This window comes from Crinia signifera, chromosome 12 (genome assembly GCF_055691185.1).
Source record: "Crinia signifera chromosome 12, ASM5569118v1, whole genome shotgun sequence".
Lineage (NCBI taxonomy): Eukaryota > Metazoa > Chordata > Amphibia > Anura > Myobatrachidae > Crinia > Crinia signifera.
The window spans coordinates 19,504,934-19,528,674 of NC_139228.1; the positions used below are offsets into that span (position 1 = coordinate 19,504,934).

The 23,741-nt window shown below is 43.9% G+C and overlaps 1 protein-coding gene and 1 long non-coding RNA gene across 6 annotated transcripts in view; one reads left to right on the top strand and one right to left on the bottom strand.

Annotated features, from left to right (window-relative positions):
- LOC146050176 (uncharacterized) overlaps positions 1-23,741 on the top strand; it is a 135,371-nt gene that overhangs the window by 53,983 nt on the left and 57,647 nt on the right. The window lies entirely within an intron of this gene.
- LTK (leukocyte receptor tyrosine kinase) overlaps positions 1-23,741 on the bottom strand; it is a 156,861-nt gene that overhangs the window by 32,119 nt on the left and 101,001 nt on the right. Inside the window, exons 13-16 of the mRNA XM_083167062.1 lie at positions 20,537-20,687; positions 20,136-20,267; positions 7,224-7,380; positions 533-715 (exon numbers count right to left, since the gene is read on the bottom strand). Coding sequence (XP_083023188.1) covers positions 533-715; positions 7,224-7,380; positions 20,136-20,267; positions 20,537-20,687 — 623 coding nt within the window. The remainder of the gene's footprint in view (positions 1-532; positions 716-7,223; positions 7,381-20,135; positions 20,268-20,536; positions 20,688-23,741) is intronic.

Here is a 23,741-nt window from a genome sequence, read left to right on the forward strand (position 1 = left end):
GGTCTGACTGTTACGAGGATGGTTTTTTTCGGTCTGGCTGAGGGTCTTGGTTACCGACAGGCTTTGTGGCTGGGATTAACAGTCTTGCAGGATTAATGTAGTGCTTGTGCATGGACTATAGGAATACTGAAGACCAGTGAAAGAGGTTGGCTAGAGCCAAAGCTGGAGTGTGGAATCTAACCTGCTGGGGGTGTTCACCAGGAACCCCTGTAAGTAGGTATGGACAGTGCTGTGCCCTGATGCGCAGGTTATGGCCCTCTGCCTGTGTCCTCCCACTCGTCTGTGACTGTGGCTTATTTGATAATGGAAGAATCTTCAGTAGATGCAGTTCTACTGAAGATGGGATGTTGCTATGGGCAACCAATCAGATTCTATCTATTATCATCTAGAAGGTGCTAAATAAATGCGTTCATTCTGGATAAAGACACATCCCGTATCCCACAGGTGAATTTATGAGGAACTCAAAAGCATTTGATTATCATATGATAAAGTACAGGATGCAATAGGAGATCTATTCACCCTATTGCCTTACCTTGGTATCCTCCTCCTCCTCCACCAGAAGTACACGGGCCTCCTCCACCACCAAAACCACCATGTGTGTCCCATTGTAGGTTGGCTTTTGCCTGGTAGCAGGACACTCCCCCATTTGACCCTTCAAGAAGAGATTGCCCAGCCCACGGCAGCTCAGTGATGTCACTCCAGCCGCCCCCTCCACCTGCAAAGTGACCGCAACAACATAAAGAAGAAGTTTCAAAGTGTCCCATCTTTCTTATTTACTACCCTGACACCCCTCCATAATTAGTCATTACGTAACTGATAAAGAATAAAGACCATAAAGGAAATACCAGCTGATATTATATGTAGAGTGAGTGGTAAAATACATTCTATATCAAGAATCAATTGACCTGTAAAGCGGATTCGGGTTAATTTCTATAATGGTAAACAATGTAGGATTTCGGTCTTATGCGCATTCCAAAAAGTCTGCCTGTGGATGGTGCACCCTATAAGGTGACCCCACACCTTGAATACAAAAAAGTCTGCGATATATATATATAAGTGGGTGTTCCCTCCACAGGCGCTCACACAGATCAAATACCACACATGCCTATGGGGTTACAAGCAACAGGGAAACTGGAAGTAAACACTGGATTACCCCTGCGAGCAGCCAGCAAAGGCTAGTAAATGCACGGCCGTCTGATAAGAGCTGATTGAAGAGAGAATGGATGTGTCAGAGTTTATAGCCATGTGCATATCTATGGCACCATTTTCCTGGTGACCTTTGTACTGTGCACAGACAGATCTCTGGGAAAATTGCCATTTTCCCAGTGATTTCCGCACAGTAAATATAGTCTATGCTGTTAATTCACCAAACCCCGCCTTGCGAATGGTTGGCTGGCGCCACCCATTCGCAAGGGCGACTCGCTCGCAAGGGCCTGCGAATGGATGTTACACAGTAACATCCATTCGCCGGGCAGGGGGAACCTCCCACATCTTTCGATGGTCACAACCATGGATAGATTTAGAAGGTGCATGACTCTCAAACCACTTACATATTCGTGCGTTAGCATGGGAACGCCGATGAAACGCTGGGCGTTCCCATATGCTAATGGTGCCACCCCAAGCCCCTCTCTGCCCCTGCCCGCTGTCCTGGGTGCGTGCACACGGCATTCGCACACACAGTCTGTTCGCTGTGGGGCGTATGCACACGCGCAGAAAAAAACATGGTACTTGTTTCCTAGTACGGCCACAATCTTGGGCATCGTGTACCTTTAAGTTAAGGTACACGATGCCCTCGATGGACCCGATTTCCTTTGAAATCAGGTCCCTTTTGCCGGCAAAGGAAAAATCGCGGGCATCGCGTCGGTCGGGACCATTAACATTGGCCCCAACGCGATGCCCCCGATTTTGCCATAGGCTTCAATGTTAAAATAATTTTTTAACATTGAAATCGGGAGCATCGCATCGGTCTTGTGCCATTATAATGGCACAAGATGAGATGGACTTGATTAAGTCCATCTCACATAGTAAAAAATGTGAAATGGGCCAATATGACCCATTTCACATTATATATGGCCCCGTCGTCACCCCACAATTGACGTGAACCCGAAGCGTGGCGAGCGCAGCGAGCCCGCGAGGGGCGGCGGTGCGCGTCCTCCGACCTTTTCATTCCCCTACTATCCACGTCGGCGTGGAGTTGAGAATATAAAGTGTGGCGAGCGGACGCGTATACCTGTGAAGATATACGCATGCGCTCGCCACGCTTCGGGCTCGGTGGCTCGCTGCGCTCGCCACACTTTATATTCTCAACTCCACGCCGACGTGGATAGTAGGGGAATGAAAAGGTCGGAGGACGCGCACCGCCGCCCCTCGCGCGCGCGCCACGCTTCGGGTTGGCGTCAATCGTGGGGTGGGGTTTACGGTGTTAAATTTGGGGGTCTAGGGAATATTTGACATTGAATCCAATGTAAAATCGGGCCCCAGGGACCCTATTCACATTTGATTCAATTAAAAAATCGGGTCGGTCGCATCGCATGCGATGCGACCGACGAGATTTTTCAGACACGACCACCCGATGGAAATCGGTGTGGCCGTGCTAGGAAACAAGTACCAAAAACATTGGTCCCCGTGTGAACGTAGCCCTGCTCTCGTACGAACCCCCGAATAACCCCCGAAGTCTAACTAAGTGCAGCTTGCACGACCACTGCTCGTCCGTAACTGGCATCGGGTATGTCCATCACAAATCATGAGGACACTTGTGCCACTAGATAATGAGATGCAGGTTACTCCATTCTAGTGAAATGCAGGTGGAACAATTGTATCTGATAGGTATTATTAATACCATGTGTAACACATTACACGAGCATCTGGCATTACTGTAGCTTACTACACACTTGAAAACATCAGTGTAACTAGAAATACATTTTATGGCAAATTGAAATGAAAAGCAGATACCGCAAATGGAAGAATTACTATCGACCCAAAGGATAACCCCCCGATTCTAACATTAGCCATAAACTCTCTTCGTTCATCAAATGACATTCTATACATCAACCATTCATGCAAACAGTTTATGTAATGGAAAACAGAAGCCATGCTGTTACCCGCATATATAAAGGAAACGATAAACATGCAATATAACATCTGCCGAGGATTGTCATTTCAACTATTTGTTATGCAGACTTGTCACTTGAAAGAACGTTAAAGTTGAACATAAACATCTTAAAATCAAGATCCTGGAATTCCTAAGCAAACCGTTTTTGAAAGTATCGGAACAATATTTAAGGCTGTTCAGGAAAAATAAATGTTATAATGACACGTCAGAGAGCGGTGACTTGTTATGACGGGGTGGTGAAATGCAGAACTAATCCAGATGCGACAGATGGAGGTGGGGCTGCAGCACCGTTTGAAATTCAAAGAGGGGAGCCCAAGCAACTACCAGTGAGAAAGGTTGGAATGGCAGTTGGTGTGGCTCCCTTATTTGAATTTTATATTGTGCTCTGGTGCCTCCCCTGCTTACAACTACATCTACCCTACTGTAACGGGACCCAGACAGCGCCATATTCTACATGAAGAAGCCTCTCTTCAGGTGATCGCAACATCCACATATATTGCACACACTCCAACTGTACTGTTGTACCATTTTGTACCCGTTTCTCAGCCATCTCTCCCTCCCCGGCGCCGGTGTTGTGGCCGACAGCATCCTGACCATCGGCATCCTGGGCATAAATGTGTGTCATTTGTTTGATATCAGTGTGACCCATACATAGGGATCAGTGTGTATCAGGTTTGTGATATCGGTGTGACTTGTTTTTAGCGATCATTGTGCATTAAGGGGATAGTTCGGGTTGTATGCATAAGCCAACAACAAATCGTTTCCTTGATGGACAGGATTTGTGTGGAATGAGTCCAGAATAGAGTATACAATGTTGATATATAGTATGTTATAATATGTATTGTGATAACTGTCATTGTTAGATGTGGAATATGACTAATAAAATGTTTGAAAAGAATGAGTCCAGAATGGATTATGTGATTGCATCGCAGAATAGTGAATCGGGCAGAGGCTTTAGAGGGGACGGACAGGGGCAGAAGTGGCTGGCTTTTCTAGAAATGGGGGCATGTTGCTCTATTTTGTGGGAGTGGCCAGGCCAAGGACGGTCTTTTCTTCTGCGTCCAAACTCCTACATTCTTATTTTCAATTGATAAAAGCCGCAACGGTGCTCAATATCTGACAGCTGTCTAAATAGCTTTGTCGTTTTCTTCTATACCTCAGTTACTGATGCATAACAGGTTCTGTTTAGTACAAATTCGACTTTAGGGAAAAAGAAGTAGACACCTGGTGGTACTGTAGGTCTGGCGAGCATGGGAAGTGTCAATGTTACCATTTCTTCCATCATTTAGATCAGATGCCTGACCTTCTGGGACGTTCGTCAACTTTGACATCCTCGCTAACGTCACTAAAACTTTTGTGCAACCCACACACACATGCATGTGACATAGAATCTGTCCCAAAAGCCTCAGTTAACCTACAGAATGATTCAGTAGGGATAACGTCACTCTACGTTTCCAACTAAGCATTTATACAATGCACAGGGGAAAAAAAATCTCAACTTCTTCCAACGTTGTGTGACAGCAAACTCTGTGCGAGAGGGGTGAGACCTGCATAACTGTTCTGGGATAGTCCAAGGTCCTTCGCTCCCTCATAACTTGCACAGTATGGTTTATATTTTCATAAGTACAGTCTTGTTATTAATAGCCACATGTTGTGTATATATCTGTCCGTGCTGAATGTGAGGTGGTTAGAGTAGAAATACTTTTGAGGGATTATATAGGGTGTATGTATGTGTTAGGAATATAGATTGCAATCTCCATTTTGGCAGGGACTGATCAAACATTGATTGAGGCCATTGAAGCACATGATAAAACATTCTCTGTAAAACGTGAACACTATATAAATAGACGGGCATGTTTTGTGGCTAGATACTATAGGCAGGGTATAATAGAGCAATGGGTTGGGACATTATTTTAGTGGGATAGTCTTGGGGGGTTTATTTGGTTTGAATCTTGGCGTGTAGAGTTTACTATGGTACTACAGAAAGTGTGTGTGGTCTCCAGACTGGTTGTAATTACAGGGAATGCACAAATCTCCTACAGGATAGTCACACTTGTGCTATTTTGCTCTCTGGAGTTCTTCTGTAACTGCAGATATCTGTGGTGTATCCATGATGGATACAGTGTGTAAACCCCACCGCACACTCTATACCCGTGTTCAGTACTTATGTCACATCTGCATTATTACACGCCATCACATACTTTAACTGAAATCATACTGGTGGATGTAGTACAACTTAGTTACATCACAAACATGCGTTCAATTTGGTCCACTAGTGAATAATTGTATATGTCTTATTCCATTCAGATGGATGCTCACATAGTTAGTGTATTTATGCGTAAGCAGCGCTGCTCTGGGCATTATGCGTAAGCAGCGCTGCTCTGGGCATTATGGGTAAGCAGCGCTGCTCTGGGCATTATGCGTAAGCAGCGCTGCTCTGGGCATTATGCGTAAGCAGCGCTGCTCTGGGCATTATGCGTAAGCAGCGCTGCTCTGGGCATTATGCGTAAGCAGCGCTGCTCTGGGCATTATGCGTAAGCAGCAAAGCTGTGCTATTATTGGCATTATGTATAAGCGGCACTACTCTTGAAAGAGTAGTGAGAGGTCCCTATTCTGGTCATTCTGTGTAAGCAGCACTAGCGTGAGCATTACTGTGCATTATGTGTAAGCGGCATTACTGTTTGCGTTATGTGTAAGCAGCATTACTGTGTGCATTATGTGTATGGGGCACTACACTGGGCATTATGTATAAGTGGCATTTTATGTAAGCAGCATTATTGTGTGCATTATTTGTAAACTGCATTACTCTGGGCATTATGTGTAGGCAGCACTACCGTGGGCATTAGGCGTAACCTGCATTACTCTGGACATTATGTGTAGGCAGCACTACTATGAGCATTATTTGTAAACTGCATTACTCTGGGCATTATCTGTAGGCAGCACTACCGTGGGCATTAGGCGTAACCTGCATTACTCTGGGCATTACGTGTAGGCAGCACTACTATGAGCATTATTTGTAAACTGCATTACTCTGGGCATTATGTGTAGGCAGCACTACTATGAGCATTATTTGTAAACTGCATTACTCTGGGCATTATGTGTAGGCGGCACTACTATGAGCATTAGGTGTAACCTGCATTACTCTGGGCATTATGTGTAGGCGGCACTACTATGAGCATTAGGTGTAACCTGCATTACTCTGGGCATTATGTGTAGGCGGCACTACTATGAGCATTAGGTGTAACCTGCATTACTCTGGGCATTATGTGTAGGCGGCACTACTATGAGCATTAGGTGTAACCTGCATTACTCTGGGCATTATGTGTAGGCAGCACTACTATGAGCATTAGGAGTAACCTGAATTATTCTGGAAATTATGTATAAGAGGCATTACTGTGGGACTTATGTGTAAGAAAGTATTACTGTTGGCAGTTTAGTGTAAAAGGCACAACTACTACTACTACTCCTATTAGCATTTTATATACAGCACTACTGTGTAGCATAATGTGAATAAAGGGAACAAATGCCTGAAGTAACATAAATAATGGACTCTACTGTGTTTCGTAATTGGAAAAAGGGAAACTGATGTGTGGTGTAATGTGAATCAGTGGCCCTACAAGCGGTGTAATGTGAATAAGATTGCGCTACTGTGTGGTGTAATTTAAGAACACATTCCTTGTGAGAACGCATCTAATTTTTTGTGGAGCGTGCCTCTAGCGTGCACTCTTTTAGAAGGTATTTTTAGAAGGCCGCAAATTTAGAGTTTGGACTGTGAAGACCCCTCTGTTGTACAGTATGGTTTGCTTTTCTTTATGAACTTGCAGCTATTACATTATTTCTGGCAAACATAAAAATGGTTGGTTAAGACTCTGCAGCGTGCAATGAGCCTTTTATGTTCTACTTTTTGTTGTACACCTGATCAGACACTAAATACACAACAGCATCTTGTGCAGACTGACTCGGTTCCAACTGTGATATATAATGAAAGAACTTGTCCTTCTGTCCCCTTTGCCAGACTCCTCCCCATCCCCCTGTGCTGCAACATAGCATCCCTTGTTTAACACCTTTATTCAGTACATACTGTTTTGTAAATGACTATGACTTCCTGTACCTGCTGCTCCACTCTGTCCATTCATCCCAGGAGCTGACATGTTCCTTTCAAATATTCCTTCTAGTACAAAGTCTGAAGATTCATCTGGATCTTCTAGGTAAGCATTTCCTCCTCCCCCTGCGCCGACCAGTAATGGTGTAAACACACCGTTTACCTCCTTCAACACAAAGAGCGATACAAATGTCACACATGGAAATCACTGGCTTATTACGGAGTGTCGGTACAAATTTACTGCTTTGTTTATTCTCTGATCTCACAGTGAGACCTACATCTGTGGTTGGTGACCCCTGTATGGGGGTATAGATCTTACTGGTGCTAATAAGGCCATAGCACTTACTATATAATGCAGGAATTGCTGCAGACAAGTTCTAATAGTAGTTGATAACTAGGCGATGTCTACCTTGCACTTAGTTTTTTATAGTTAAAAAGGGAATTTATTTTTCTTACTTACTGTATAACTTCTTTATTAAGTATTACTTTCCTTAACATAGTAATTACACTTCTCTACAGATAACTTTTCATTAATCTAAAACCCATCTCATCAAACACAAATTTGGCAACACTGGGATTCTTCCCCCCCCCCCCCCAGAGGTGAGGAGCAGTGGTAGCCCTGATCCAAGGTGATATACAGTATAGATGGATAATGATTGATATAGACCTATATATAGATACAGTATAGCGATCTATTTGAATCAGTGCTTCACCATAGCGAATGGGTTTGGCCGGGGCTATCCCATTAGCCCAGATGCCGGCGTCCCTTCTCCCGGTACCCTCTGTTATCCGGTATTATGCGGCATGCGAAGCATAATCCACGATAAGTAGCCACCAGGCCCCAATAAAAAAAGCTGGTTAATTGGATACCATGACAATGACCATCTGTTTTTATTGGATGAAAATACAATATAATAGGTTATCGGTAATCAATAGAATCACCGGCATATCACCAAGACCAGCAAAGAAACCTGCCCTGGTGTTCCTCTGGGTACAAAAATACTGATATACATCCAGTGTATAGGAGATACTCACAGGACCTATTACAAAACAATCAAACTGTAGCCTTTTATCAAGAACATGATTGGTTCTTCATAAAAGTCCTGACTGACCGAAACGTTGGACAAGTCATAGTCACATATGGGGTACAGCAGGATAGCACACAGTGGAGAAGAATGGAGACAGGAGGCTTCTGTATGTCCAGAGTTTCTGGTCTTTTATTACTGAAAATGTTGGAGTACAGGAGCCACCTGTCTTAAGCCTTCTGATAGGTCCATTGAGTGCCGTCTTGCTGTACCCTCTGTTGATATTTCTGGCAGGCTACCTGCTGTAGGTATAAGATTTTAGGAGTGCTGGCCACCCTGGTCTTTATATATCCCCTATTAAGTCAACAGGTTTACCTGTATTACAAATGACATAGATTGTTCCAGAGAGCATTTTAACGGCAAACTAGTGCGTTCTTAAAACACATTTTGCAACTTTAATTAATTATTAAATGCTGCTTAAATAATTATTCTACCCCTGAAGATTAGGACTTGGTAAAATAACCTGTTGCTGCAAGAATTAAGAGTCTTCGGGTAAGTTTCTACCAGGTTTGGGTAATGTGAGGGTGTGAGTTTTGTCCATTGTTCCTTGCAGATTGCTCAGGTTGGTTGGTCGGTCGATGCTTGTGGACTGCAGTTTTCAAACTGTGTCACTGATTGTCCATTGCATTAAGATCTGTGGCCAAATGTAATAGGTTGCAAATATCAGAAAGTGAGAGATTTAGGGAGAGGTTTCCCGTTTTATTAAAGCGGCAATCCATTCCATGGCAAAATCAACCTGGTTTTTCCAGTGTAAATGATTGCCGCTTTAATAAAATGAGAAAACTCTCCCACAATCTCTCACTTTCTGATTCTCGCAACCTATTACATTTAGCTCCTTGACTTTGACTTAGTCATGATAGAACATTCACCTTTATGTTGGTAAACCATGCCAGTGCTCCAGTGGCCTTATGATTGGGATCGTACTTTGCAGTCGCCCTCTGGTGGCAGGTCTTGTACTCCAGGACTACAGAGCTTTGTATAATGGGGTCCGGTCAGGTTGCAGATGTAGGTCAGGAACAGTGTTTTTTTCGTGAGGATAGTGGCTGTGTTATGCTTGGCCCTTGGCAGAGGTGTAATCCTGAGGAAAATAGCATCTTCTACTTGTCGAGTTTTAGTTCATTGACTTCAGGTAGATGTTTGTTCTACTAAGCATTTGTCTGCATGATGACAGCTGTGGTGGGAGTCGTCCTGCTTCTCTTTAACAGTCGCTTCTGTGTCAGACTCCCTCAGGGGTGAGGGGCATCATAGTTTGAGAATATGCTGATTCTATGTTGGCAGACCTGCTGAGGGACGGAAAATGGGGGCGTGGCCTTGGGAAGTATCATTCCATGAGGCCATACCCCCTTTCAGAGACCATGCCCCCTTTTCGTGTGCGCCGCTGCGCGACTGTCCCGTTTGTGAGAGGCCACAAGTTGGGAGGTATGATATAGTTGTACACAAAAATGTTAGGGAAGCACAAAGATGATTGCTAAAAAGTGAGTAACTTTTTAAAGTGACTTAAGGGGGAAAAAGTTTAATAACAGACTAACAAAGATTTACAGAAGAAAACGTTTATTTAGACATAGAAAATTTGCACACACAGAACTTTTAAAAGCGAAGAACAGTTAAAGGTAAAAAAAAAACAAATGAATGTTGCCAGGAATATCCCAATCATTCTTTATATGAAAAATGACAAGGAAATATGGAAGTGAAACAACAAGAGATTACAATCCATTATGGCAAATTATGTACAGACTGTGTGGGGGAGGAAAATTCTAAAAATATAATTAGACATAGCGTGAAACATAAAAGGAAGATTGTATAATATGCATTTCCCAGCACAGTTGGACATAACTTATCATTAACCTGCGACCACAATGATTCAATGATGAAATAATATGGTGGTGGGGGTGGTGGGGGTGGGGGGGGGGGGGGGCAGAGAGAATTTTCACTCTAGAAATCGTCACATCAAGACAATGGGATAATGTGAGAAGATTGAATTACTTTCATCAAAGTAGCGGTTTATGAAAACTGAACAATGGGACATAGGCACCCGTTGGAGATATCACGTGACCGGGAAAAACGGCTCACAGAGCAAGCAACATACTCAGAGAGCCCAAAGCTCATTCATTTCATTCAAAAATATCTTTAGAGGAAACATAACTTGTAACCAGACAGAACAAGACCAGAAAGTGAATGTACATAACGGAGAAAAGAGAACGTTAAGATGGTGTGTCAGAACAAGCAGGGCAGCAGACAGGGGCTATACCTGTTCACTAGGCTGCGAGTATATGCAGCCTAGTGAACAGGTTTGAATCAGGCCCATTGTACCAACCAATCAGCTCCTAGCTGCCATGTTACAGGCGGTGTTTGAAAAAGGACCAGAACAGATGGGTTGGAAATGTATCTGTCCCTGCTTATCACTTTCCAAGGATTATTACGTACAGTACTATGCTTACTAGAGAGAGAGGGGGAGAGAATGGAGAGGTAAATTACCAACCAAACAAGCTCCTAACTGTAATTTTTAAACACCACCTGTAATATGGCAATTAGGAGCTCATTCGCTGAAGCTTCACCTCTCTCGACGCGCAAAGGAACAGTACAGTACATCTCCCCTACGTATTTGTTACAAGGACTCAACTAGTTGAAGTACATTTGATTAATATTAGAACAAACTAAAGTTTGAGACTATTGTGTAAATAATGAATAACTTTCATGTACACAAACTACATATTCGGGAATCCACTTCTACCACTGAATTTTCATTCAATAGTAGTCCAAACAATTGTATTCGAAATATAGCGATCTTGCAGAAAAGCTAAAGGCCCCCATACATTAGTACTACTTGTCCTAGGGACAAGTCCTTGTCCTAGGGACAAGTCGGGCATGATTTCGCCCTGCAGCTCCCCGGGAGGGGGACACACGATTAGGCACTTGATGTGCCAAGGTTTGCATATGATAAATCGCATGGATTTATCATATGCAGTCCCCGGGGAGCTGCAGGAGGAGGGAGCCATGCGGGGGACATCAGCGGGTGGGGGATGCCCGCTAATAGAGAGCCGAGCAGGGGGAGGCTGCATAGGGAGCCGGGCAGGAGGAGGCTGTTGCGGTGGGGTGACAGCAGGAGCAGGGCACCGGGCAGGGAGGATGACGCTGGCTGCCGGCCCGGGAGGAACAGATAACTTAAAAAAAAAAAAACATACAGATGACTAGCAAGCCATTGATTGGCTGAGACCTCTCTCAGCCAATCAGTGATTGGCTGAGAGAGGTCTCAGCCAATCAATGGCTTGCTAGTCATCTGTATGGGCTTTTTTTTTCAAGTTATCTGTTCCTCCCGGCTCCCGCGTCATCCTCCCTGCCCGGCGCCCTGCTCCCGCTGTCACCCCACCACAACAGCTTCAAGTGCCTCCTGCCCGGCTCCCTATGCAGCCTCCCCCTGCTCAGCTCTCAATAGCCGGCATCCCCCGCCCGCTGTCATCCCCCGCATGGCTCCGGGGCTGGGCTGCACATAAGATTTAGCAAATCTTATGTGCAGCCCTTCCGACCTCCCGACCCCGATCCGATGCGCACAGGACTGCGCATCGGATTGGACGGGGTGTCTGCAAATGCAATTTGGGCCGATTTCACGGCCCGATTAATCTGAATCGGGTGAAATCGTGCCCAAATCGCATAGTGTATGGGGGCCTTTAGAAACAGAATTTAATGTTTAATTCGTTTTTTTGGCAGAATTTGGATATATAAGGTGGTTTATGCTTCACATTTCTATGAAATCCCTTCAAAATGCTCGGGACTTTTGGATAACGGATTTTTCCAGATTTCTGAATATTTTTATATTTCAATTAGGGCTCTTGCATTTATGTTTATAAACATACCAATCACATAAGATACACACACACACACATATATATATATATTTTATTTGTGCATGAAACAAGGTTTCAAAACATGAAACAAAGTTTGTGTACAATCACTGAATGTGAATGCCAAGCAATCAAGGGTGTAACTACCATAGGTGCAAGGGGTGCAGCTGCTATGGGGCCCAGAGCTGCAGGGGGCCCATCTTTGCTGTTTAAATATTATGTTTTACATATATTTATCACCATCAGTTGCTAAACCCTGTTTGTATGGCCCTTACAAACTTTTGCTATTGGGCCTATGAATATCTAGTTACGCCCTGCAAGCAATCATTTTCTTGCACATATTTAGTGCCAGCTACATATCATGTCCCCAGTAGTGACAGTTACAGATCATGTCCCCAGTAAGTGACAGTTACAGATCATGTCCCCAGTAAGTGCCAGTTACATATCATGCCCCCAGTAAGTGCCAGCTACATATCATGTCCCCAGTAGTGACAGTTACAGATCATGTCCCCAGTAAGTGCCAGTTACATATCATGCCCCCAGTAAGTGCCAGCTACATATCATGTCCCCAGTAGTGCCAGCTACATATCATGTCCCCAGTAGTGCCAGCTACATATCATGTCCCCAGTAGTGCCAGCTACATATCATGTACCCAAGTAAGTGCCAGCTACATATCATGTACCCAGTAAGTGCCAGTTACATATCATGTTCCCAGTAGTGCCAGTTACATATCATGTTCCCAGTAGTGCCAGCTACATATCATGTCCCCAGTAGTGCCAGCTACATATCATGTCCCCAGTAGTGCCAGCTACATATCATGTACCCAGTAAGTGCCAGCTACATATCATGTACCCAGTAAGTGCCAGTTACATATCATGTACCCAGTAAGTGCCAGTTTCATATCATGTACCCAGTAAGTGCCTGTTACATATCATGTCCCCAGGAAATGGCAGCTACATATCATGTCCCCAGTAAGTGGCAGTTACATATCATGTTCCCAGTAGTGCCAGTTACATATCATATCCCCAGTAAGTGGCAGCTACATATCATGTCCCCAGTAAGTGCCAGCTACATATCATGTCCCCAGTAAGTGCCAGCTACATATCATGTCCCCAGTAAGTGCCAGTTACATATCATGTCCCCAGTAAGTGCCAGTTACATATCATATCCCCAGTAAGTGCCAGTTACATATCATGTTCCCAGTAGTGCCAGTTACATATCATATCCCCAGTAAGTGCCAGTTACATATCATGTCCCCAGTAGTGCCAGTTACATATCATATCCCCAGTAAGTGCCAGCTACATATCATGTCCCCAGTAAGTGCCAGTTACATATCATGTTCCCAGTAAGTGCCAGTTACATATCATATCCCCAGTAAGTGCCAGCTACATATCATGTCCCCAGTAAGTGCCAGCTACATATCATGTCCCCAGTAAGTGGCAGCTACATATCATGTTCCCAGTAGTGCCAGTTACATATCATATCCCCAGTAAGTGCCAGCTACATATCATGTCCCCAGTAAGTGCCAGTTACATATCATGTCCCCAGAAGTGCCAGCTACATATCATGTCCCCAGTAAGTGCCAGTTACATATCATGTCCCCAGTAGTGCCAGCTACATATCATGTCCCCAGTAAGTGCCAGCTACATATCATGTCCCCAGTAGTGCCAGTTACTTATCATGTCCCCAGTAAGTGCCAGATACATATCATGTCCCCAGTAGTGCCAGATACATATCATGTCCCCAGTAGTGCCAGCTACATATCATGTCCCCAGTAGTGCCAGTTACATATCATGTTCCCAGTAGTGCAAGCTACATATCATGTTCCCAGTAGTGCCAGTTACATATCATGTCCCCAGTAGTGCCAGTTACATATCATGTCCCCAGTAGTGCCAGTTACATATCATGTCCCCAGTAGTGCCAGCTACATATCATGTCCCCATTAGTGCCAGTTACATATCATGTTCCCAGTAGTGCCAGTTACATATCATGTTCCCAGTAGTGCCAGCTACATATCATGTCCCCAGTAGTGCCAGTTACATATCATGTTCCCAGTAGTGCCAGCTACATATCATGTCCCCAGTAGTGCCAGTTACATATCATGTTCCCAGTAGTGCCAGTTACAGATGTCCCCTCTAGTGCTTAAAAAAAAAACCTACATTCTGGAAACTTTGGTTTTAAGAATAATTTGGATAAGGGATACTCAACCAAAGTGAGGATCATTTATTCCGAGTGCCACACCCATGTATGTGTGTATGTGTGTGTGTGTATATGTATGTACGTATGTATGTATATGTATATATGTGTGTATATATATATATATATATATATATATATAATTTATGCAATAACTATAGTTCAAAAGAGAGTAGAACATTAGATTCATTACAGTTTCAAAAGTTAAATTATTTAAGCCCATAGACGCTGTCATTTTTGCTTACTCAAGATTCCTATTTCTTTTGTTAATCACCCAGTGGGAATTCTATTACCTTAATTTGTTGTCAGTACCTTTTTGCTACTACAACCTTTCAGTGTATAATTTATTTAATTTCAATAAAGGTATCTATTATGCATTTTTTATAGTATTATTGATTATTCCAAAGAGTTGAAATGAATAAATATTGCTTGAAAAAACAATCATGGTTATGATATTTGGAAAAGCAGATATTTTCTTTATATGAACATTGATTTCTTTGGGGAGTAATTATGTTTTTACAATACTGGGGATTGTACTGTTTTGACAAAAATTTTTTGGCTTATTGGAAGGATAAAATGATCTAGAAGTGAACCTGGTACTTTAAAAATTATATATCAAAGGTGATATGGAGCCCAAAATATTTTACCAATTTAAATGCAAATTATTGCAAATTATTTTTAACTAGTCGCTAGAGATTCTGCTGATTTAATTTGGTATGACATTTGTATATTTGTTTCTGACTGATGCCCCTTTCAGACCGCACATATTACCCGTTTTTTTTTTTTTACTGTTTCAAAACGGTAATATGTGCTGTCTGAAAGGTCCAGAGTGATTTTACCGTTTCCAAAAAAACGGTGTTTGGAAACGGTAAAAAAGCAGGATCCTACCCGTTACAGACCCATTTTTTTCCCCGGCTGAAACGGTATTTAGGACCCAGCCAATAGTGGTCCCGCTCTGTGGATATCTAATGAGCGGGACCCAGTGCAGTGAATATTTAATGAGCGGGTGGGGATCCGCTCACTAAATATGCAGTGCGGTCATTAGATATGCACGGAGGTTGGGGGTCCCCCAACCCAAGAAAGCATTTACAACCCCCCCCACACATACACACATAGGCATCCCCCTACCTGGGCAGCGCAGGGAAGGGATAGCACTGGCGAGCAGGGGGTCCCTGCAGTGTATATGAGATAAACTGCGGGGTCCCTGCAGCAAATGGGAACTAGTAGTTCACATCGGCCACAGGGACCCCGCCACTGATCAAACATACACTGCAGGGACCCCCTGCCCGCCAGCGCTATCCCTTCCCTGCGCTGCCCAGGTAGGGGGGGGGGACCTTTTCCACACAGGCACCTTTACACACAGGCACCTGTGTGTGTGTGTGTGAGACAGAGAGCGAGGAGGACTCACCGCTGCCTGAGCTTCCCAGCACAGTACACACAGAGGCGCGCACTACAGCTCGGACGCCGGCCACCGGCTATACAGGGCATGGAGTAATCACTGCTGCTTTCACACCAAAAAACCTGTTCAGACCGGGTTTATGTGTGGTCTGAAAGGGGTATTAAGCCTGCTTTTACCGGTTTTAAGACCAGTTTTAAATACCGGGTATAAGCAGTGGTGTAGCTGGGTGCCATGGTGCCCGGAGCAAGGGCATGTTTCCAATAGGAAGTCACTGCCAGTCACAGTGAAGCCAGAGCAGTCTCACAGACTGCATCTGGCTTTACTTTAGGCAGAGACAGTGGTGGATTTTACCAGGGGGGGCTGCAGCCCATAGGTAAAAACCGCCACTGCCCATTACACATTTGACACATAAGTGCCACTTAGGTAAGCATGAAGCATGCAAGGTAAGCATGATGTTCCTAGCAATGAGCATGTAGGTACATGCTCATTGCTAGGAACTTCATGCTCGATGCCAGGGGCTTCATGCTTGTTGCCAAGGGGGACTGAAATAGCTCGTTGCCAAGGGGGACTGCAGCCTGCCTGCTCCCCGTTGTGCCACATAATACCATTGCTGCATATTGCCGAGCCCCCACTAGTAACACCAACTTTCTCCCTGAGTGATTATTTCATATTACCCCCAAGACACCCCTTTCCCCGGGAGTAGCGCTAGCACCTCAGCAGAGCCAGGGAGGCGCTGAGCTCTCCCTGCTCTGCACCCTGCTGATGACGCTGCCGGCTTCTAGAAATGATGTAAAAAAAAAAAAATAACAATGGCCGAACCAGTTTCTGGTACACTGGACCAGCCCTGTTTCCAGCAGTGCCCCTGCCCCTCTGAGGAGCACTGTAAGCGCTGTCTCCAGAAAAGGGGAGGGAGACCGCTGGCTCCCCGCGCAAAGCTGCTGCTGCAGCTGATTTCCGGCTGTCAACCCTGCACAGCGGAGGTGGTTCTGTGCTGCTGTCATATACGATAGATGATCAGCAGCAGCACCACCACCTATTAAACAGTCGGGCACATCGGGGAGCAGGAGGACGGAAGAGCAGGGGAGTGGGCGAGCGAGGTAGTTTGGAGGGGTCTGGTGGACAGAATGAGTGGCCCGGGCCCGTCACGCTCTGTCAGAGTGGCTGGGCCCTGGACAGCTGTTCCCGCAGCACCCCCCTGATGGCAGCCCTGCTCCTCCATTCTCCCTAGTCACATTGTGTTGCGATTTAAGATGGATTTTCGTCAAAGAAAGACTCCCAATGTTAGCTGAACTGCACGGGACCTGGTGGCTCGCCCATGCCAGGCATCTCACACTGCATGGTGTATTAGGGCTGGGTGTATGAGGCAGCATCTGAATACAGCACATTGGTACAAATCAACATATTCTTCTGCACGTGTAAGAGTGTTGCACACATCATACATTAAATAAATGAAAGTTAAATGAAATCTTAACGCTGAGGACTTCAAATTAGGTTTATGACCTGCAATTCAAAAGGTAACTGTCATTAGGTGGACACTATATTAAGGTCAACATGCAGTGGGTTGCCCAACGAAAGTCTATAGGCCTTAGGTCGACACCCAAAATAGGTAGACAGGGGGATGGTCGACATAAGTTTTGGAATTTTGTTTGAGCTGACATTCGTTATTTCATGCCCTGCCATCCCCTGCGGTCTGGGGGGAGACTCATGTCGACCTTTTGACTGTCGACATTGCCATTGTTGGCCTAATGCTTGTGTCAACCTTTAGACCTTAGCCATGTCGACCATTTTCTGATGTCGACCTGGTGAGCTCCAGTGCATGTCAACCTAAAGTTGGTCGTCCCAGTGACTATTACCCATTCAAAAAGTGCATTGCAAGAAACATTATGCTGTAGATAGGAAATGGAAAACGTCGATTTTGAAGAGTGAAAAATGAAGAATATATTATAAATAGTTTTTTTAGACTAAAGTAAGCAGTTTGAAGGAACATTAGCTGTTGCAGCACATAACGAGAATATATCGTTATAGCCGCTTTTAAGAACATTATTTAACTTGGTATACGGACGGTATACACACATTTGTGGTCATTGCGACAAAGCACGTTACTGCTAATCATGAATAGTTGATTGGATATCCCCTATTATGTGAAACCTAACTATATATATATATATATATATATATATATATATATATATATATATATATATATATATATATATATATACTTTTGGTTTGCAGGATGGCACTCTAAATAGAAAAAAAATCCCGGTGCCAGGAACATAAAGTTTTAGGACATGAAAAGCACTTACCCCCCTTGGTTGTAGAAGGATAGGAACCGGCACACGGGTGGATGGTGAAGAAAAGTTGATTTATTGTACAAACATGATTGCACACAACGACAGCTGTACACCTGACAGCTGTTTCAACCGAAATAAACGGTTTCGGACCTCTGATGAAAACCGTTTATTTCGGTTGAAACAGCTGTCAGGTGTACAGCTGTCGTTGTGTGCAATCATGTTTGTACAATAAATCAACTTTTCTTCACCATCCACCCGTGTGCCGGTTCCTATCCTTCTACAACCAAGGGGGGTAAGTGCTTTTCATATATATATATATATATATATATATATATATATATATATATTAACATTTGTGATATGGTTCCACATGCACAGTATTAGGGGCCAGAAAAAAAATGACACCCGAGTTCGGAGGTCGTGCAGGATGACAGCCGAACTCTGACACTTTTTAAAGAGGTAATCGCTTAGAAGGGCAAAACCAAGCCTTGTAAATGATTGCCCCTTTAAAAAAGCATCCGAGTCCACCCAGCAACAGGGTGTCATTTAACCGGCCCTGTGTCTTCTCTGTGAATTATAGTTTTTGTAATTGTAAGGTTTTATATATGCCTGGTTTAGAGCATAGACAGATATAACAGGCAGTACTAGACGCATGGCTCTGATGGTGCACACCTACTGAAATGTCTTGCGCACGACTGTGGATACACTGTAGTATCGGGCATTACTTTCAGCAATGCTTTTATTTTTTTTTTGCTTTGAATAATGATACTGTAAACTGATAAGCGATTTTATAATTAATTCAGCACATTGCTACAATGCATGCCCAGACTAGCAAAAATCCAGGCAAACCCAGAGCTACTGTCTAAGGGCAGTATTCAATGAAAAAAATTTGCCGTGCATGGCGAGAGATTTTTTCTCTCGCCATGCACTCGCCCTGTTCCGTAGGGCTCGCTGCCACTCCTGCTCCCTCTATTCAATGTAGTTAAGACTCGCCGCCACTCGCGGCGAGTCACAACCCCTGCAGCGGACGAGCGTCCGCGGCAGGGAGCCGTGGGACGGTGGCAGCCAGGGAGATTAAAGTCTCCCTGGCTGCCCCAGAACATATGTGGAGGGGAGGTGGGCTCCCCGGGACCCAGGCAGCACAAGCTGCCCCCCCCTGTAGCCAGCGGGGGACCCAGTATTCACTGCACCCGATCGTGCATATGTAATGATCGGATGCAGTGAATATATGAATATCTAATGAGCGGCTCGAGAGCTCCGGCCCCCTGCTGGCTGCTCGGTGTAAAAAATAAAAAATAAAATTAAAAAATATATATATTTTTTAATTAAATATATATTCATGTGCTATAAGCACATGAAAAAAATTACATGCCCCTTCACAGAAAAAAAATCCTCATTTTTTTGACAACAAAATTAAAAAAAAAACCTTTTAGTTTAAAAGTTCACATTCCAGCTCTCCATGAAAAGATGGAGAATTGCTACACGGAGAGAGACGGCGAAAATCACTTAGAAAGACGGCGAATATTTCACATTGAATAGGGTTGCTCACTTTTGGAGAGCAAAATGCTCCGTCCAAGGCGAAAAAAGCACAAATTCGCCATAAAACAGGGCAAATTTTTCTCATTGAATACTGCCCTAAATTCGAAAGCAAGAAAATACGCAAGGACAACACAAAAAATGTCCGATCTTAAGGGGTTGGGTAGCACAGCTCTGTGTAGCATGCCACAGCAGATGTTCTCTATCTCTGACCTTATTCTAGAACCTTCACACTGCACATTGGACACAAAATAACAGATTGTTGTGTCTTTCTTTTTGCACCAATTCTGGCTTGCTCAAGTGTCTGAGATGCTTTGAACTATTTGCCTACACCCTACACCAGGCCTCATCTCTCCCTATGATCAGCTTTTGGGATACATTCCCCTCTTCCATCATCTGCTAGTAGAGATGTTGTGACTGTAATCTTCTAGCCAGAATTTTTTATTTATTTATTTATTTTTGGATAATTTTTGGATCTAGCCCACACACATGAAAAGCAATTGACACATCAAAGTTTTCAATGATTTCAGAATCTGCACTTTTGAGTCCACTGAGTCAAATAATGTTCTAACCTTGAAGACATAGGAAGCTCCGCCTCCGCCGCCACCTCCTCCTCTCCAGTCCGCGAGACTCTTCTTTTCTCTATACTCATCCTCTATAATGGAAGACTCTCCCATGCATATTTCTTGTGTCTTATTATTCTTCTGGAATATGCAAACAAATTAGTGAGCAGTTGTGCAGAAATGTTTTATTGTACAATGTTAGTGATAGGAAGCTATTTGTACATTTATACCCTGCAATTTATGTGCTAACGAAATATGTTTGGTTATATGACTATGAATGATGCATGACTTCTCTGATTAAAGTAAAATCCGTTACTTGTTACCCCCTACAATTCAAATGTATATTGGGTTATGGGTTGACTGACCAGAATGCAGCAGGAAACAAGTCAGTCTATCAAATAATTATTTACCCCGGGGCAAGCATCTTCTCCTTGCTGGCCAACCACAATATACAGTAGCTCGTCTTTCTGGAGGTGGAAAACTCCAGACAAGAAGAATCCGTGCAAACGTTTGTTGTGGTTCTTGGCTCCTTTACCTCCCGCTGCGCCATATGCAGAAATCCTGAAATGATAAGAGTGGATTTATAGCATAATACTGATGGGGTTTAAAATTCGTGGAGAACAGTGTCCTATTTAATCAGTCACGTGGGAACTTGTTGGTAAGTCGTATGATAATAATATTAATTTTATTTATATAGCGCTTTTTCTCCAATAGGACTCAAGGCACTTATCAAATAGAATGAATGTAATACAGTACAGGAACAATGAAGCTTTTCATAAACTATACTTAAAGCAGTGGCGTAGCTAAGTTTTGGGCGCCCCCCCGCCGTTAGGGGGGGGGGGCGCCAAAAGTCGCCGCCCCGCCAAGCACCCCTACCTCGCCGCCCTGCCGCCCATGCAAACCCCCCCCTCAATCCCCCACAGCCTTATCTATCGCGCTGGTCCCGGCGGCTCCTTTCTTCTGCTGAGGACTACCAGAAAATGGCCGCCCCCATACAGCAGACAGTTTCAGAGAACTGTGTGTTATATGGGGGCGGCCATTTTGTGATGGTCCTCAGCAGAAGAACGGAGCCGCCGGGACCAGCGCGATAGGTAAGTTTGCGGGGGAATGAGGGGGGGTTTAACTATAGCACCGCAGCCCCCACATGCACAGCGCCCCCCCGCGGTGGCGGGGGCTGCGGTGCTATAGTTACGCCGCTGACTTAAGGGAATTATGGAAATACTTGAGTAAACAGGAAAGTCTTGAGTCTGTTTTTGAAGGATTCTAGAGTCTCTCAAACAGTGCAGGGAAGTGAGTTCTATAATGATGGGGATATTGTGTCATTTATAGAACTTCTGAAGAGGACTTTCCAATGTGGTGCAGTTATCCTTTAAGTACTAAAGAGCCCCAATCACTTTGGCACCAGAAGTGATAACTCCTCAGTGGCTTACAAGTCAATATAAACCACAGTGGTTTCCGAAATAGAATTCCATGTAGCTAACGAATTTCAAAAAGCAGAATTGTGTTTGGTTCCGGAAACACAATTAGCGCCGATGGTCAATGCATTACAGCAAGATAAACAATATGGTACAAGTCCCATTTTATTCTGAGGATAGACATATTCTAGCCTATTAAATGATCTCTGTTTCCATCGTAGGCACTGCTCTTGCGTAGATTAGACTTTAATGCTATTGAGAACTGCACCTTTATAGCAAACGCAGGGATATTATTCCCAGAGGTAGCCATTGCCACACACACACACACACACACTTGCTCCCACACATCATATTTGCTTTTAATGTTTCTTAATAGATGGGGAGAACTATACCCCAACTGCCTCTGGATGGCTAAGATTAACTTACTGTACACCACTGAGCAACACACCACTTCCCTAACCAAAAATTGTTTTAAAATCCACATTTGATTTTAGAGCTTGCAACACAAGTAAAATAGATCCACTTTATCCCAGAGACATAAATCCTAAACGGAGAGCATTACAGACGCCCTTGTGCCACTTTATCAAGCTTATGTCACTCTCGTCTCTATTACATCATCTCATTTTTGTTAAGAGCATTTTAAATGACTCTGATATAATTCTAAGCACCATACATTTTCAGTAACTTTCACTGGAATAAAAATGGGATCGGTAGTTTATACATACCCTGTCAATTTTTCTCAACTGTTTACTCCAGTTGCCATAACTACAGTAGTTCTCTCTCACCAGTTACTAATACTGTGGGTAGGCTTTGAGAATAATATTCCGAGAACATTTGAAGTAACCGCGTCACCATTTGCAGTAATTGCTCATGCCAATGTTAACATACCTCCAAACTTTAATATCAGGTGAGGCAGCGCGCACCCAAAATCTGGGGGCTTGGCTTACAAATAGCATCATTCCCGAGAGGCCAGACCCCTGTTTTGCTGCTGTGAAGGCATGGCCAGTGGCTCTTAGAGCCTCCAGACCCTCTACTTGCGGAAATAGATGCTGAACAGAGCAGCAGGTTACAGGGGGGACTCCCAACTGCCCCCCCCCCCCCCCCTGCCGTGGGACACTGCGGCCCCTGGCGGGATGCGGGACCATCCCTATTAAAACGGGACAGATCTGTGAACATCGGGACAGTTGGGCGGTATGTATTAAGTTACTAGGCCAAGGTTACGGTTTCTGAAAGTGAGTCAGGCCCTTAATCTCCTGAAAGTGATTATTTTGCCAGCTTCTCCCCATGTACTTGTTTTGGTTTGCAAAAGTTTACCCAGGGAAACGTGCTTAATCCTATTTAATCATTATATTGCTATTTTTTCTCAGAATGCAGATAACGGGACAAGGGCGTAACTTCCATAGGTGCAAGGGATGCAGCTGCTAGGGGGCCCAGAGCTGAAGGGGGCCCATTTTTACTGCCTAAGATGTAATATGTTTTACATACATATGTCTCCATCAGTTGCTTAATAGGGGGCCCTTACAAACCTTTGCTATATGGGGCCTACAAATATCCAGGGGAGGTTACAGAAAAAAATGTTTAGTTTTGCTGAACTATTCTTTGCCATACAAATAATTTCATATTTATTTTTTATTTTTTGGGTATTTGGTATTTATTTTCTTATATCTATTTTGTTCCCTTTTTATATCTATCTCGTTTTAGACTAGTATGTATAGTATAGTATAATACCCCTAGAATATAATAGAACATCCAATACAGAATAATAGAGTTTGATCAGAAACTTATTGGGGTAAATTTAGTAAGATGGGAGTTCTTTTGAAGACGGAATGTCGCCCATAGCAACCAATCACATTCTATCTATGATATTCTAGAAGGTGCTAAATAAATATGAACTCAAATCAATACAACTTCCATCTTTGTAAACTTATCCCATTGAGAGTATAGACTTATATGCTCTGGGGTGGGGTTGATAATGATGTGTCTGTCCTTTAAATCTTCAATTTTGCCAATTACAGTGTCTCCATAGACACATTGAGGAGAGGTGATAGGAAGTGACTCATAGCTCACACTGGGGCAGATGTATCAACCCCCCCCCTTTTGCGCTTCTGACCTAACGTCCCGCTTCTCCTGCATAACGAGGAGAAGCGGGCACTCGTAACTGGGGAGATGTATTAACATCCCCCATGCCGATAAGGAGAGC